Source organism: Syngnathus scovelli, chromosome 11 (genome assembly GCF_024217435.2).
Source record: "Syngnathus scovelli strain Florida chromosome 11, RoL_Ssco_1.2, whole genome shotgun sequence".
Lineage (NCBI taxonomy): Eukaryota > Metazoa > Chordata > Actinopteri > Syngnathiformes > Syngnathidae > Syngnathus > Syngnathus scovelli.
In genome coordinates this window covers 3914698-3926978 of record NC_090857.1, presented here as the reverse complement: position 1 = coordinate 3926978, position 12281 = coordinate 3914698, and the positions used below count along the sequence as shown (strand labels likewise).

At 46.3% G+C, this 12281-nt stretch overlaps 4 protein-coding genes across 6 annotated transcripts in view; 2 read left to right on the top strand and 2 right to left on the bottom strand.

The window, feature by feature from the left end:
* The window catches only part of zhx3a (zinc fingers and homeoboxes 3a), a 37917-nt gene extending 30770 nt beyond the window's left edge, over positions 1–7147 (bottom strand). Inside the window, exon 1 of the mRNA XM_049733520.1 lies at positions 7002–7147. The gene's annotated coding sequence lies outside the window, so the exon portion shown is untranslated. The remainder of the gene's footprint in view (positions 1–7001) is intronic.
* Positions 2918–4616, bottom strand: mafbb (v-maf avian musculoaponeurotic fibrosarcoma oncogene homolog Bb). Its single transcript, XM_049733540.1, has one exon. It carries the CDS (start codon positions 4415–4417, stop codon positions 3446–3448), a length of 972 nt encoding a protein of 323 aa, XP_049589497.1. The 5' UTR covers positions 4418–4616; the 3' UTR covers positions 2918–3445.
* Positions 5276–7386, top strand: si:dkeyp-97e7.9 (DEP domain-containing mTOR-interacting protein). 2 transcript variants are annotated; one of them, XM_049733534.1, is made up of 9 exons: positions 5276–5457; positions 5523–5701; positions 5761–5881; positions 6006–6208; positions 6286–6498; positions 6574–6711; positions 6787–6857; positions 7013–7117; positions 7222–7386. In XM_049733534.1, exons 1-9 carry the CDS (start codon positions 5375–5377, stop codon positions 7345–7347), a joined length of 1239 nt encoding a protein of 412 aa, XP_049589491.1. In that variant the 5' UTR covers positions 5276–5374; the 3' UTR covers positions 7348–7386. The 2 variants fall into 2 exon arrangements, with proteins under 2 accessions (XP_049589491.1, XP_049589492.1); XM_049733535.2 differs by having other exon boundaries at positions 6030–6208; positions 7222–7385.
* Positions 7387–8150: 764 nt separating this feature from the next.
* Positions 8151–11850, top strand: adnpa (activity-dependent neuroprotector homeobox a). Of its 2 annotated transcripts, XM_049733525.1 has the most exons (4): positions 8151–8296; positions 8663–8775; positions 8866–8958; positions 9020–11850. In XM_049733525.1, exons 2-4 carry the CDS (start codon positions 8668–8670, stop codon positions 11459–11461), a joined length of 2643 nt encoding a protein of 880 aa, XP_049589482.1. In that variant the 5' UTR covers positions 8151–8296; positions 8663–8667; the 3' UTR covers positions 11462–11850. The 2 variants fall into 2 exon arrangements, with proteins under 2 accessions (XP_049589482.1, XP_049589481.1); XM_049733524.1 differs by lacking the exon at positions 8151–8296 and having other exon boundaries at positions 8650–8775.
* Positions 11851–12281: the final 431 nt, after the last annotated feature.

Here is a 12281-nt window from a genome sequence, read left to right as displayed (position 1 = left end):
CTTCTGAGAAGAAGCTGACCCTTAATCAGCAAACCTTTGCTTTTCCCAAACTAAGAGACACAATAATCAGGCCTAAAGATAGGAAGCCCAGTTAACCTCCGTGGCTTGTCTTTCTACTGTCCACTAATGGTTGCCTGTCATTATTACGGAGGGCGCCTGCCAGCTGCATGACCCCCATAAAACAGGACAGGAAATCCTAAGAGGGAAAGAAAGGGAAAGAGCTCGGCTTTCTTGGATAACCCCCCCCCCCTTTCAAAGTTGCAGCGTCACGCTAAAAAAGCAGAAAGACGTGTCCATCACAAACAGGAACATCAGTTGCTTTCCAATCTCGTTCTATCAAGACGGCAGGAATCTGTATAATTATTACATTACGGAGGTTCACCCTTTGTCCCGTGACCAAAGTACACGCTCGGTAATGTGACGGGACTTTTGTCCAAGCTGCCTCGGTGGCGTCCAGTGAAACGTGACAAGTTCCTTATCAGCAGTGCCTCCTATCAGATCCCCAGAAGTTCACGCATAAACAGGCAGAACACTGGGAAGCCTTAAAGATAACTCCAGAAGTTTTATTGTCGTTGAGGAGCTACATATTAAACCGTTCGCTGGAATCTCACGGAACGTGGCATGTGATAACATTAGTCATTACCAATATTACATTTATAATGACTGAAGAATTGGTCGGGATGTAGAAAATGTCCCTGAAGGACATGAATGAACACAAGTGCAAATTTGAAGCAAAATCAAAGAATCGAAATTTTTCTGATGTAATCAAACGACTGCTCATTTTGCGTGCGTGCGACGTGTGTGATCACGGCGTGATTCACAATGTCACAACTGCCCAGAAACGACTGGACATCCTGAACGGAAACCGCAGCTATCCAAGCTGCGTTTTCCTGCGACATACAAGCTTAACGCTCTCACAAAGAGTCACTTGACTGGCTCCTCATATAGGAAGTGAAAGAGGAAGCCCCTCGTCCATCCTGTCCAGCGTCCAAATCACTGCTCTGCGCCTCACGTGACAGCGTGCTTGCAGACGGCCATCGCTTTTCTGTTGCAAAACAACTACCAAGAAAAACCAACCTGCAACTGGAGCCCGCCTGATTTTAGCGGTCAAAACTGACCAATTGACGTCAAAGCTTCGCAACCATCGTCAGTTTGCTCCTTGATCAGCGGTATTTGTTTGTAACCAACAAATGTTGACCCGGCTGATTAACTGACATTTGTGTCTAATCTTTGACAGGCACTTCTGAAGTCAGCCCCCGGGGTCCAAATAGGAAGTTCTCTGCTGAACTCTCGTATCTTTTGGCCCAGGCCATCTCTTGAGGTCGGAGGCCTCCGGTTGTGTTCATTGGTGTCCGCGTGTGTGCCTGCATTCCTCTGCCTGTGCCCACACAATGGCGACTCTCTGCAGCATTCTTCTGTCTGAGACGCAGCCAAACACTGGCAAAGCTCACATTTTCCCGTAAACATCTTAAAGCGTTTGTGTCAATTGGTCACGATTTTCAAAAGAACTCTGCGGTAGGGATTTTGAAAGAATTCAAGACATGATGATGCTTCCTCTTTAACCCGCTTCATCATCGGCTTTTTTTTTTTTTTTTCTCCGTGTGCAATCATTCCCTTTCTCCATTCTGATGCCACAGACGTGCAGACACCTTTCCCTCCTGCTGACTCAGTAGCCTGCCTCGGGCACTGTGGGGTTGGGGTCTTTGCAGTGGAGTGGGGAGGGGGGGGATGAGCGGCGGGCTCCAGCCTATTACATTCGAGGGAAAAGAGCTGGCTAATCGTTTCTACAATGGCAGCCAGCACATTGTCATACAGGCACCACAAAGACTCTCTCCCTGCCAACACAAGCACTGTTATTAAGCTGCTGATGCCTCTAAAGCCAAACGCGATGGTTGATAGTGGTCAAAGATTCCAACGAAACGTTTCTTGAAAAGGGCGTAAAAAGCTTTAAAACATGCCAAGTAAATAGAAACAAATATTACAAGCTAAACCGAATGAGTTACGTAATGTACCGTGACATGTGACACCATAAAATGTAAAACAAGTTAATCATTAAGAACCGGAAGTATTGTGACGTGTACGTGATGAAATACAAATCAATATATCATTATAAAAGGGACATGACAGACACAGCTCATGTATTGGGTGCTAATCTATATTGCCATCAGTTAGCATCTACCATCTCATCTGCTACGTGATTAATGGAGTCCCAGAAGTCCAAGACCAAAGCCTGTTTTCAAAGGGAAAGCGCTTTTGCACCTGTGGCGAGCAAAAAAAACAGTCAGGGGTCGAACATGAGAGAAAGCGGTGCCCCGTCAAAAAAGATGCTGCCCTTTAAGTAAAGCCACCTGCTTAGGTCTTGCAGAAGGGTCACTGAAGTAGGCTAGAAAGTCACTTGTGAGAACTCTTATCATGTTAGCCTGGGAAGGAGCTTGGTCATCCAAATATTATTGCACTCTTGAACTGAGAAGGAAATGTGTTGAGGAAGCGTGCTTATGGATTACAAAGTGGCGAACAGTGCAGAAAAGAGAGAGAGAGGGAAAAAAAGAAGGTATCAAGTGCAAACATTCCTTTCGAGGTGTCCAGAGGAGTGTGCACGCGCCGGGCTGCTGAGGATTGCCGACTCTCTCTTCCCCTGTCACAGAATACAGATGTGATGTGTTTGTCTGAGGAAGGGAGAAGAGGGGAAGCTTGATTTCCACTGTGCTTTATCTGTGCCCCACAGCCCCTGCCAGCGCTTTTGCATGTCAGGATCCCACAGGAAGCGGCGTTCCTTGAAGACTAAAGGTCATGGAAGCGGCGAAAGCACTTGGCCCTTGGTTTGCCGCCAAACTCATTTGCTGTGACATTTCTAATGATTGCACTCTTAGAAAAATAGTAGACTTCAATGGCCCAAAAATGACACAAAGACATGATATTTGGTATAAAAAGTCACAATCATTTTATTGATCCTTAGTATATGAAAAACACAAAAAGCAATTTGCATAATTGTGTTTTCTTTACAAAAAGATAAGCAAGTGTAAAGAATTCAGACATCTGTCCAGCAGAATCAGCTCAGTAAAAATAATGCTGCAGAGAAAACTAGCATCATTGTCTTCAATGTATATTTGAATTCACAAGATAGCGATAATCCAAAAAAAAAATAATCTAAGCAAAAGCAAAATCAAGTGAGGTTAAAATGTAAATAAAAAGAAACTGCTGGGGATGATTTCAAGTATGTGATTTGACACAAAATGCAGATATAAACAGCTCACATGTCCTGCATGCATGCTTCGTTGAGCGCCTTCATTCATCATTTGTCGAACCGCTCTACAATTATTTGATATTCGAATCTTGCATGAATTAAACAATGAGCGAGTGATTGTTGAAAAGCGAAGTTGGCTGCTGGTTTTTGGAGAGGAGATGTAGCACATACGTCACACTCCTTGCAGAGAATCAACACACTTCACATGATATACTCGGGCGAGGAAGGGTTGTCGCTGGTTGACCCGGTTTCGTGGTAACAGTTTGCACCGGACAGTTTCTCGCACTTCATTTTGTACGCATCCCTCTCTCGCACCAGCCTGTTGAGTTCGTGTTTGAGCTGCTCCACCTGGGACACCAGGCTGGTCTTCTCGTGCTCCAAGATGTGTTTCTGCTGGACGCGCTTGTAGCGGCACGATTGCGCGTAGCCTCGGTTTTTCAGGGTCCGCCGCTTCTGCTTGAGGCGCATGACTTCGTCCTTGCTGAGGCCTCGGAGGAGCCGATTGAGCTCCCTGACCGACATGGACACCAGCTGGTCGTCTGAAAAGTGACACTCGGTGTTGGCTCGCCGGTGCTGCCCCTGAAGGTGGCCATGGTTGTGGTGCGCTCCGCTGACCTCGTCGGGCAACTGTGGGGAGGTGCTGCCCATGTCGTTCTTGAGAAAGGGGTCTTGGCAGTGGCTACTCGGGAGCATTTCTGGGGGACCCGAAAGCTCCGAGTAGTGATGCGCGGTCTCGCCGAGCTGGTTGTAGCCTTCGTACTCGATCGGGAATGGTGGTTGCTGGTGGCCGTGAGGCGCGGGCGGGTGTCCCTGCTGCGTGGTGGCCCCGATGAGCGCCTCGACTGCATCCTCTGGGGTCAGCCCAAAAGCTTGAGGGTACATCTGAGGGTGAGGGTAAGCCCCGTTGGTAGCTATCCAAAAGGAGTCCTCGGGGTTGTTTCGCAGCTCGTTCGGAGGGAGGTTTGGCGACGAGGGCATGGAGTTGCCAGGTGTGCTCCCAGGGGTAGATGACACCGAGTCCGGTCTGTGGAGCTGGTTGCAGGGCCCGATGAGGGATCGTTCCATGGCCTGCACGGCCTCCTTTTTCACGCCGAACTTCATTAAGTCAAAGTCGCTGACGAAAGTCATCGAGGGCTTCTGCAGTCCCAAATGCGAGTGCGTTTCACTGCTCATCTTCACCTTGCAAGAGCTCCGAAATGTCCACAACTAGGTTCATGCAGTCGTTGAAATTACACTCATTCAACCCAAAGGAAAACCTTCATAAAAATTCGATTTTGCTCCAGAAAAGAAAACGCAACTCCAGCAGCATCCAACGGACAGAACCAAGCAGAGCTCCACTTGTGCCTGAGGACTAGACGCGCACATCTGACTGTGCAAAGGAGGGGAACAGTTAGTTCATAAAGCTGCACAGGCTCCGTGTCCCCGCCCTCCAGACGACACCTCCACGCGGCTCACCAATCACAGCGCGCAGGAGTACATTTGCATAAAGGCAAGAGCCAAGAGCTGCTCGTGACCATCACTTGACCACCACACGTCACGCACATTACAGCCTGCATAGAGTTTGCAACGTGTCTGACTTGCACCCACTTTCGTCGCTATTTTACCAATTACATTCGTACCATACATGCATTGCATAATATGCAAGTATGCACAAGATACAAAAAGGGCAAATACATTTTTTGGTTACTGTCAAAACAATCAATAAACCAAGACTGTCCGTTTCACTTCGTGGACAAAAAACAAAAAACGAGTCACCTGACACCACCTTCTGAGACTCCACGAGTCAATACTGCCACACCGTGGACATTTGTTTAACTACAGGCGCCCCAATAAATTTGCTGACGCAGTGATGTTCACTAAAGGAAGGGTTTGAGGACATTGTTTGAGTAAGAAAAAGGCAACTAGATGTTGCAGTGGTGCTCGTCTGACTATAGTCAAGGTAAAATAAAAATATATCAGCAAAAAGTGATGACTGTTTGAGTGAATGTCATCTCTGTCTGCTTCTTTTCATCCATGTATACACAACCTCTTTCCCACATGATATTTGGCCCATGTCTATTATGTAAACACATAAGGACCACAAGCCAGTGTTAGCTTTACTCGGACGCTCCACTCATTAGATGATCCAAAATGGAGCGAACAAGTAGCATCAGGAGAAAGGCCCTTGCTCGTCAGCACAAGGCTGAAGTCATGATTGCCGGAGAACAACTCAGGTAGGATGAAACAAACAGACGCATTTCAGAGCTCCATTGTGTGTTGTCAATAAACGTCCTTCAAGGTTGAGGCTTCACGATGGAAAACTGATCAAGGACAGACGCTACCACCTACGAACATACCCGAACTGCTTTGTAGCCGAGGAGCTCGTGACCTGGCTCGTGAACCATAAGGAGGCGCCGGATCGGACGACAGCCGTACATCTGATGCAGCACCTCATGGATCAGGACATTGTGCACCATGGTAAGTGGCAAGAAGAATGTAAAACCATGTTTTTTTTTTAAGACAATTTTTTTTTGTAGTTTGTGATAGGTCTGGATTCAAGGATGCCAAACTGCTATATCGTTTCCGCAAAGATGATGGTACATTTCCCTTCAATAAAGAAGTAAAAATCTTCATGAGAGGACAACGACTATATGAACAGTAAGAGCTTCAACGAGCAGCACAGCTCAAACATTAACAATGGGCTAAGAAATACAACGGGTCGGATTATGGTTGCAGTCTTTTCTAAATTAACGCTACGCTCTTATTTCTAACCCCGAATAAGATCTGCATTCTTCTTTGGGTTTAGTCTCATTGGGGACAAGCACTCCATTCTGCAGCTGAGAGAGGAGCATGGTGTTTCGTACCAGCGCTCCTTTCTTGGCTGCCAGCTAATTGATTGGCTCCTCCAAAATGGAGAGGCAGTGAGCCGGTGCCAGGGTCTGGAGCTGTGCCGTGCTTTACAAGAGCAAGGCATCATTCAGCACGGTGGGAGAACGGCAAGCACATGACGCTTAGCGACCGGAAACGACAAATACAGCTTAATATTCTTTTTTCTTCAATAGTGGCCCAAAAACACGATTTCTTTGACAGTGGACTTCTCTATCAATTCCGCATCAACTTCCGGCGCAGACGCCGTTTGTCCGAACTGCTGAGTGAAAACGAGCAGGACAATTGTCAAGGCAAAGTGGCGTCATCGCAAGAAGACAACCAACCGGACAGTCCGTTTGTTCTCCACAAAAATCCACCCCTGGAGCCTGCTGCTGGTTTTCAGTCAGGTTGAAAAAAATGTGCATTTTCTTCACCGGTTATCGCATATTCCTCTTCAAGTGATTCACGCAATTTAACAATAGTGGGAGCCAGGCAAGAGCTTAAAATTGTGACCAGTGGCCGGCGAGGCAGCTCGAGTTCCCTCCAGCTTCACTCTGCAGGATTCCCCCCGATTGCTCAGCCGTCTTTGACCTCAGTCGCAAGATGTAACCCAGATTCGGGCAAGTGTACAAGTCAAATGCGGTATGTACTGTTGTCCAATTGTTTGGCTAACATTAAAACGATTGGTCTTGCAGTTCTTAAAAGACATTTTACTTGTGAAGAGTTGCTGGCACCTGGAGCGCAATTTACCAAGAGAGTGTTGACGGTGAGTTGATATGGATTTTATTTTTTAAGTATATATTAGTTTATGCTGTATTACTATTATGCGTCTAGCATAATCTGCCACACACTCAAATGTTCAAGGTGTTTTTTATCGCAATTCTAAAAATTGAAAAACAAATTCCCTTACCGTGATCGCAGGTGACGGGTGATGCACTCGGCTGGGGCTTTGTCATTAGAGGCGCGGCTCCTTGTTATGTGCAAGCCGTTGACCCCGGAGGCCCCGCAGCAGCTGCCGGAGTCAAGGTGAGAATTGTCATGCCTGCGGCGTGCGACACTGCAAATAAAAACATATTGCTCAATAAAAAAAACACAAGTGTCTCATTCAAAAGCTGCCTTTTTAAATCTAGGTGCGGCAGTTACTGTGTCAGGTGAACGGTCAGAGTGTACTCTACCTGGACTACAGGAAAGTGAGCACATTGATAATGACAGGTCCTCGCATTGTTGTCTTGGAAGTGATGGAAACACTGGAATAAAAAAAAAAAATTGAACAGGATTTTTCATGTGATTTTTCATGGGCAAATTAAGAATGACAGACATAGTTAGATTGTTAGATAAGTGAAATGAAACGATGTTAAAAGAAAATGCTAATGACTCATTTCTGATTGTAAAACCATGTACAGTAAAACACTTGTATAAAGGACAGGTCAGATTACAATTTGTAATTTTCATAAAGAAGAAGAAACATGAAGAGAAAGTGCAGGATTTGGTTCAGAAAGCCACATGAAATAAAGCAGTGGGGTCAAATTTGGCCCCCAGGCCTTAAATTTGACACCTAAAATGTACAAGATTTAACTGCATTAAGTAAATACACAATAAGTTGAATAAATAAATTTCGTTTTGATAAATAAAACTATTTTGAAGTGACCTACCCTGGTGAAAACGACAGCAGATCAGATCATTTTGTTTGCACATGTGGCCAGGCACAGCTAATTTTGCTGGGGGTGAGCAGCATCATAATCCAGAGCAATTTAAATCTAAAAATAAAATAATTTTCAATTCAAAAGTGAAATTCAACACTGGCTGTGGAGACAAGTGCCTCTTAGGACTTCCGTTTTTTTCCCTCCCTACTCGCCATTTTGGATTCGGAGTTGGCTTACTTTGGTGTTTTTACCTTACCTGAGGCAGGGTAGCGGCTTTCAGTTTGCAGGCTGGGCACTGGGTGGTGCTGACAGAATCATTGTGGACGACATTGGTCTCCGCAACACTTGCATCCTTTCTCTTATCGTGTCAAGCCTCCTTCCGTCGGCTCGCTGCGGAATTCCAAGCGCTTGCAATAGCTGCAAGCTAGCTAGCTTGTGAGCTAGGCGCAAAACAGAGCACCCGCACCGGCTTTTCGAACTGAGGAAGTCTCAGCAGGGCCACTAAATTTATTTATTGCCACCTATCCACGGAGCTCATCAGCCAATCCTGGCTTATCACCCGGTGAGAAAAATGCACACATATCGAAGAAATTAATAGCGGTCCTATCAAAAAGGATGCTGTGACGCTAAGAGGGCTAATCGTACCGAGGGAAGCTAACACAACAGCTAATATTAGCCATCACATCATCGCTGGCGTACAAAGTTAACAAAACAAGTCTTGCTTTTGTTCAATAACACCGATGGGATTAGTGAAAGGCAAGGAATGTTCCCGAACGCGATAGCACTGATTCGCAGTCGTGCGAAACGCCTTGATCGAAGCTTGCCCGCCCAAGCAGAGTCGGGCCTCATGGTCAAGTTTTGATTAAATATGTTTTTACACAGAACTTTGTGTCTAAGTCTGAGTGGACCTTGTAAATGTGTCTATCAGGAGCGATGTATCAAATCCCTGTGAACGACTTGACCAAACTGAGGAAAGCCAGAAAACAGGTAAAAATTGCACTCGAAGATATTGGACTGGAGTTCTGCAAGGAGGCAGTAAATGTGAGTATACGTTTTATTTCTTCTGCTAGTTCTTCCATATTATGGACTTTTTTAAATGTGTCTTTTCTTGCTTTGTTATTTTTCCTGCAGGAATTCAAAGATTTTAGTCCTGGTGAGGAAGTTTTCCATGAGACCCTGCACACTGATATATGTGGCTGGCATCCTTCGTTCTCCAAAATCCAGGTAAAGCTTTTTCTCATTTCAAGTGCTTGCATTGAAATCAGCATCTTCTTTTTCCATGTAGAACTACCGATCAAGGCCTTACTGCTGCAGAGAATGTCGCTTTTCTTCCGCAACCTACGCGGGTTACAAGAATCACTACCGCCATGCCCACAAGAGATTGATTCAGGATAAAGTTCTTCTTAACTGCTCTTACTGCACGTTTGTTGCAAACAAGAGAACATTGGAGATTCATGTTAGAGTATTCCACAAGGACAAATTGGACCAACAGATATCCAGGATTAATGCAGCCAAACAGAGACAAGTAGCCACAAACAAGTCTGGCCTCGGTGGTACGAGATCTTTGTACTTCTGCAAAAAATGCACCTACCGTGACAGTCTCTACAATGCCGTGAGAAGGCACATCTACCGGGAACATTTCAAACACGTCGTCGCGCCGTATCTACGCATCATCCCCAAGTCGTCACTCCCTAACGGCGCTTCTTTTAACGGAGACAACATTCTCTGCAAACGCTGCAAGTTCACAGCCAAAACCTACGAGTCGCTGGTGCAGCATGTCATCGAGTACCACGAGCGCATAGGCGCTCAGGTCACCGCCATGATCGGCCACGCTAATGTCGTCGTTTCCAATCTGCCGAGCATGTCCCAGAAGTCTTCGATGATTCTCAACGGGGGGTCCTCCCTCGCAGGTAATGCCAAAGCACAACCGGTGATTGGCTACTTGAAGCCCACGGGACCTGTGTGTAAAAGTCCGTCTTTGGGGGCGGCCAAACAGGTCAACGCAAAAGCCCCCTGCGGCACCGCCACCGCAGACGGCGGCAATGTGCCTGCCGCCAACACATCCCAGACACAAAAATGGAAGATATGCACGGTGTGCAACGAGCTCTTCCCCGAGACCCTCTACAGCGCTCATTTTGAAAGTGCGCACAAGGCGAGGATCGTCTGGGCCATGGCCAAATACATCATGAAGATCCACAACTTCACCAGCAAGTGTTTGCTTTGCAACCGCTACTTGCCCAGTGATACGCTCCTCAACCATCTGCTAATACACGGCATCACGTGCCCACAGTGCCACTCTTCTTTCCACAGTGTTGAGAAACTCCTTGAGCACGAGCAGCAGGCCCACTTTAACGTTTTTGTAGGACCGCCCGGGTCGGCGGCGCTCATGTTCGATCTCACCATCAAACAAAATGTCCAGCTTCACGTTCTCACCTTTAACATGAATGAATCCGAGGCTAAAGAAAAGTCTGTCCGGAAAGTGGCCCCTTCCCTCGCCCAGACGCAAGTGCTTGAAGGTTCGTTCTGCGCAAACAGGGAAGCGATTTACACGAGCAAGACGGTGTGCCCGCTGTGTTGCACCCCTGTGAAAGAATCGGTGGCAAATCCGTTGGCCTTTCACCTCAGGCAGCGACATCAGGTACTCCAAACGATGCATCCCGTTGAAAAGAAGATGACCTACAAGTGCATCCATTGTTTGGGAGTGTACACGAGCAACATGGTGGCTTCCACTATTACGCTGCATCTCGTCCAGTGCAGAGCGGTTGGAAGGAAGCAGGCCAGTCTCGGTGCCAAGTCGGCCTTGACGCTCAACTCGGCCGGGGTGCCCGTGCTCAAGAGGGTGCTGCCGACACGCGTGGCCACTTATTCCAAGAAGATCAAACTAAGCACAGACTCAACATTTCCTTCCACCGCTATCACGAAGACACGTATCGGGGACCTCGCTGCGGATCAGCGAAACAATGAGCACAAGACATTTGAGGCTCGCCAAAAGTTCCTACAGTCCTACTTCAATCAGCGTCCTTATCCTACCGCCGCCGAAGAGAAAAAATTGTCCGCGAGCCTCTGGATATGGAAATCTCACATATGCAAGCACTTTGCGACCATGCAGAGAGAATGCAAAAGCCAATGTGAGAAATCAAACCTAGCTGTACTTCTCGGATTTGACACGCAGGCCCTCGAGAAAGTCAAACACGACATTGATTTCCCCAGCGCCCAGATTGAAAGCGCTTCGGGGGACAGGCCCGGTCGACTCAAGTCTGGCGTTCCGAATATGGCCCGAAACAAGACCGTCGCCTCCTCTGCAAAGAACATTTGCACAGAGCCCATTCTAATCGACTCAGATAGTGAGCCAGAAATCGAGCCGACTCCTGTCGCTAAGAGAAACGGTGACTCGAACCCGCACGACACTGAACCAGGCGACTCGGCACAGGCGGAGGCAGGTGACTCGATGGTCCACGAAGAGAAGCAGACAGGAGACTCCACACGCGCGGAAGATGAGGCAGATAAATCCACACACTCAGAAGAGAACCACGCAGGTGACTCCACACAAACGTTCGAGAACTCGCAAGCCGACTCGACGGGAGAGGAGTCAGTAGCTACCTCGACAGATACAGAAGAGAAGCAGCCGGTCGACTCGAAAGACACAGGAGAGGAGGAAGCGGTAACCGCGGAAGAGTCTTCATGCACCAGTGAAATATCTTTGCAAGAAGAAAATGCAAACGCATGAAACGTTCTGTTGCTGTCGGGAAGTGTGCCTTGATCTTGTTGTTCGAAAGATCTTTCTTTCCATTGTTGTCTGATGAAATGCATTTCCCACCAAATTTGCTAGTTGCTATTATATTTAAGAATAATGCAATTATTTGCTGCATGCTTTTAATAAGACAACAATTAAAAGAAGCGGCCCAAAAATTCACATCGTTCCAGGGTTTCATTGTACTGTATATACTTCCATGTTGTTTATTTGCCTCCCGTAGCCTGTTCACTTATCGACTAGACGTACTTTCATTTCTCAGAGATATATATATTTTTGATCAATGCTCTTAAACCTGTATTCAATTGCCAATATGATGTATAGTAGTTCTGTTCACATTTTCAATAAAACATTTATGAATAAAAGTAGAGTCTGAGGTTTTCATTTTAGCAAGAAAAGAATTAAACTCATCATGCCTTACAATCGAAAACATCATTACGTTGGACACAATATTTGGATGGCACTCCTTAACACTAAAAAAAAAATATTGAAAGTGTTCCTTGAGTTGTGTCAGACTTTTTTTACTTGAAATGCAAGCAAGAAATGCCATTATATGACTAAAATAAAATATAAAAGCCAATTATTATTGCAACCAATATTTTGTCATTTTAATTTGACTTCCCTGACACTAGTTATATATAATATCTCATTAGGAAAAAAAAAATAATGCACTAACCACTAGAGAGCCCCCCCACCACCACCACCACTATGACCTCCCTAAAGAATGGTGTCCTCTTTTTCAGAAACCCAAATCTAGTCACCCTCGCTTGCGGATCTCGATCTAGCAGTAGTATTT

Coding starts and splice junctions, on each gene's coding strand:
- mafbb (XM_049733540.1), bottom strand. CDS start 4,417: ATGAGCAGTGAAACGCACTCGCATTTGGGACTGCAGAAGCCCTCGATG.
- si:dkeyp-97e7.9 (XM_049733534.1), top strand. CDS start 5,375: ATGGAGCGAACAAGTAGCATCAGGAGAAAGGCCCTTGCTCGTCAGCAC. Junction 5,702..5,760: donor TCAGGACATTGTGCACCATG/GTAAGTGGCAAG, acceptor TTTTTTTTGTAG/TTTGTGATAGGTCTGGATTC. Junction 6,858..7,012: donor TTACCAAGAGAGTGTTGACG/GTGAGTTGATAT, acceptor CCGTGATCGCAG/GTGACGGGTGATGCACTCGG.
- adnpa (XM_049733524.1), top strand. CDS start 8,650: ATGTGTCTATCAGGAGCGATGTATCAAATCCCTGTGAACGACTTGACC. Junction 8,776..8,865: donor TCTGCAAGGAGGCAGTAAAT/GTGAGTATACGT, acceptor TTTTTCCTGCAG/GAATTCAAAGATTTTAGTCC. Junction 8,959..9,019: donor CTTCGTTCTCCAAAATCCAG/GTAAAGCTTTTT, acceptor TTTTCCATGTAG/AACTACCGATCAAGGCCTTA.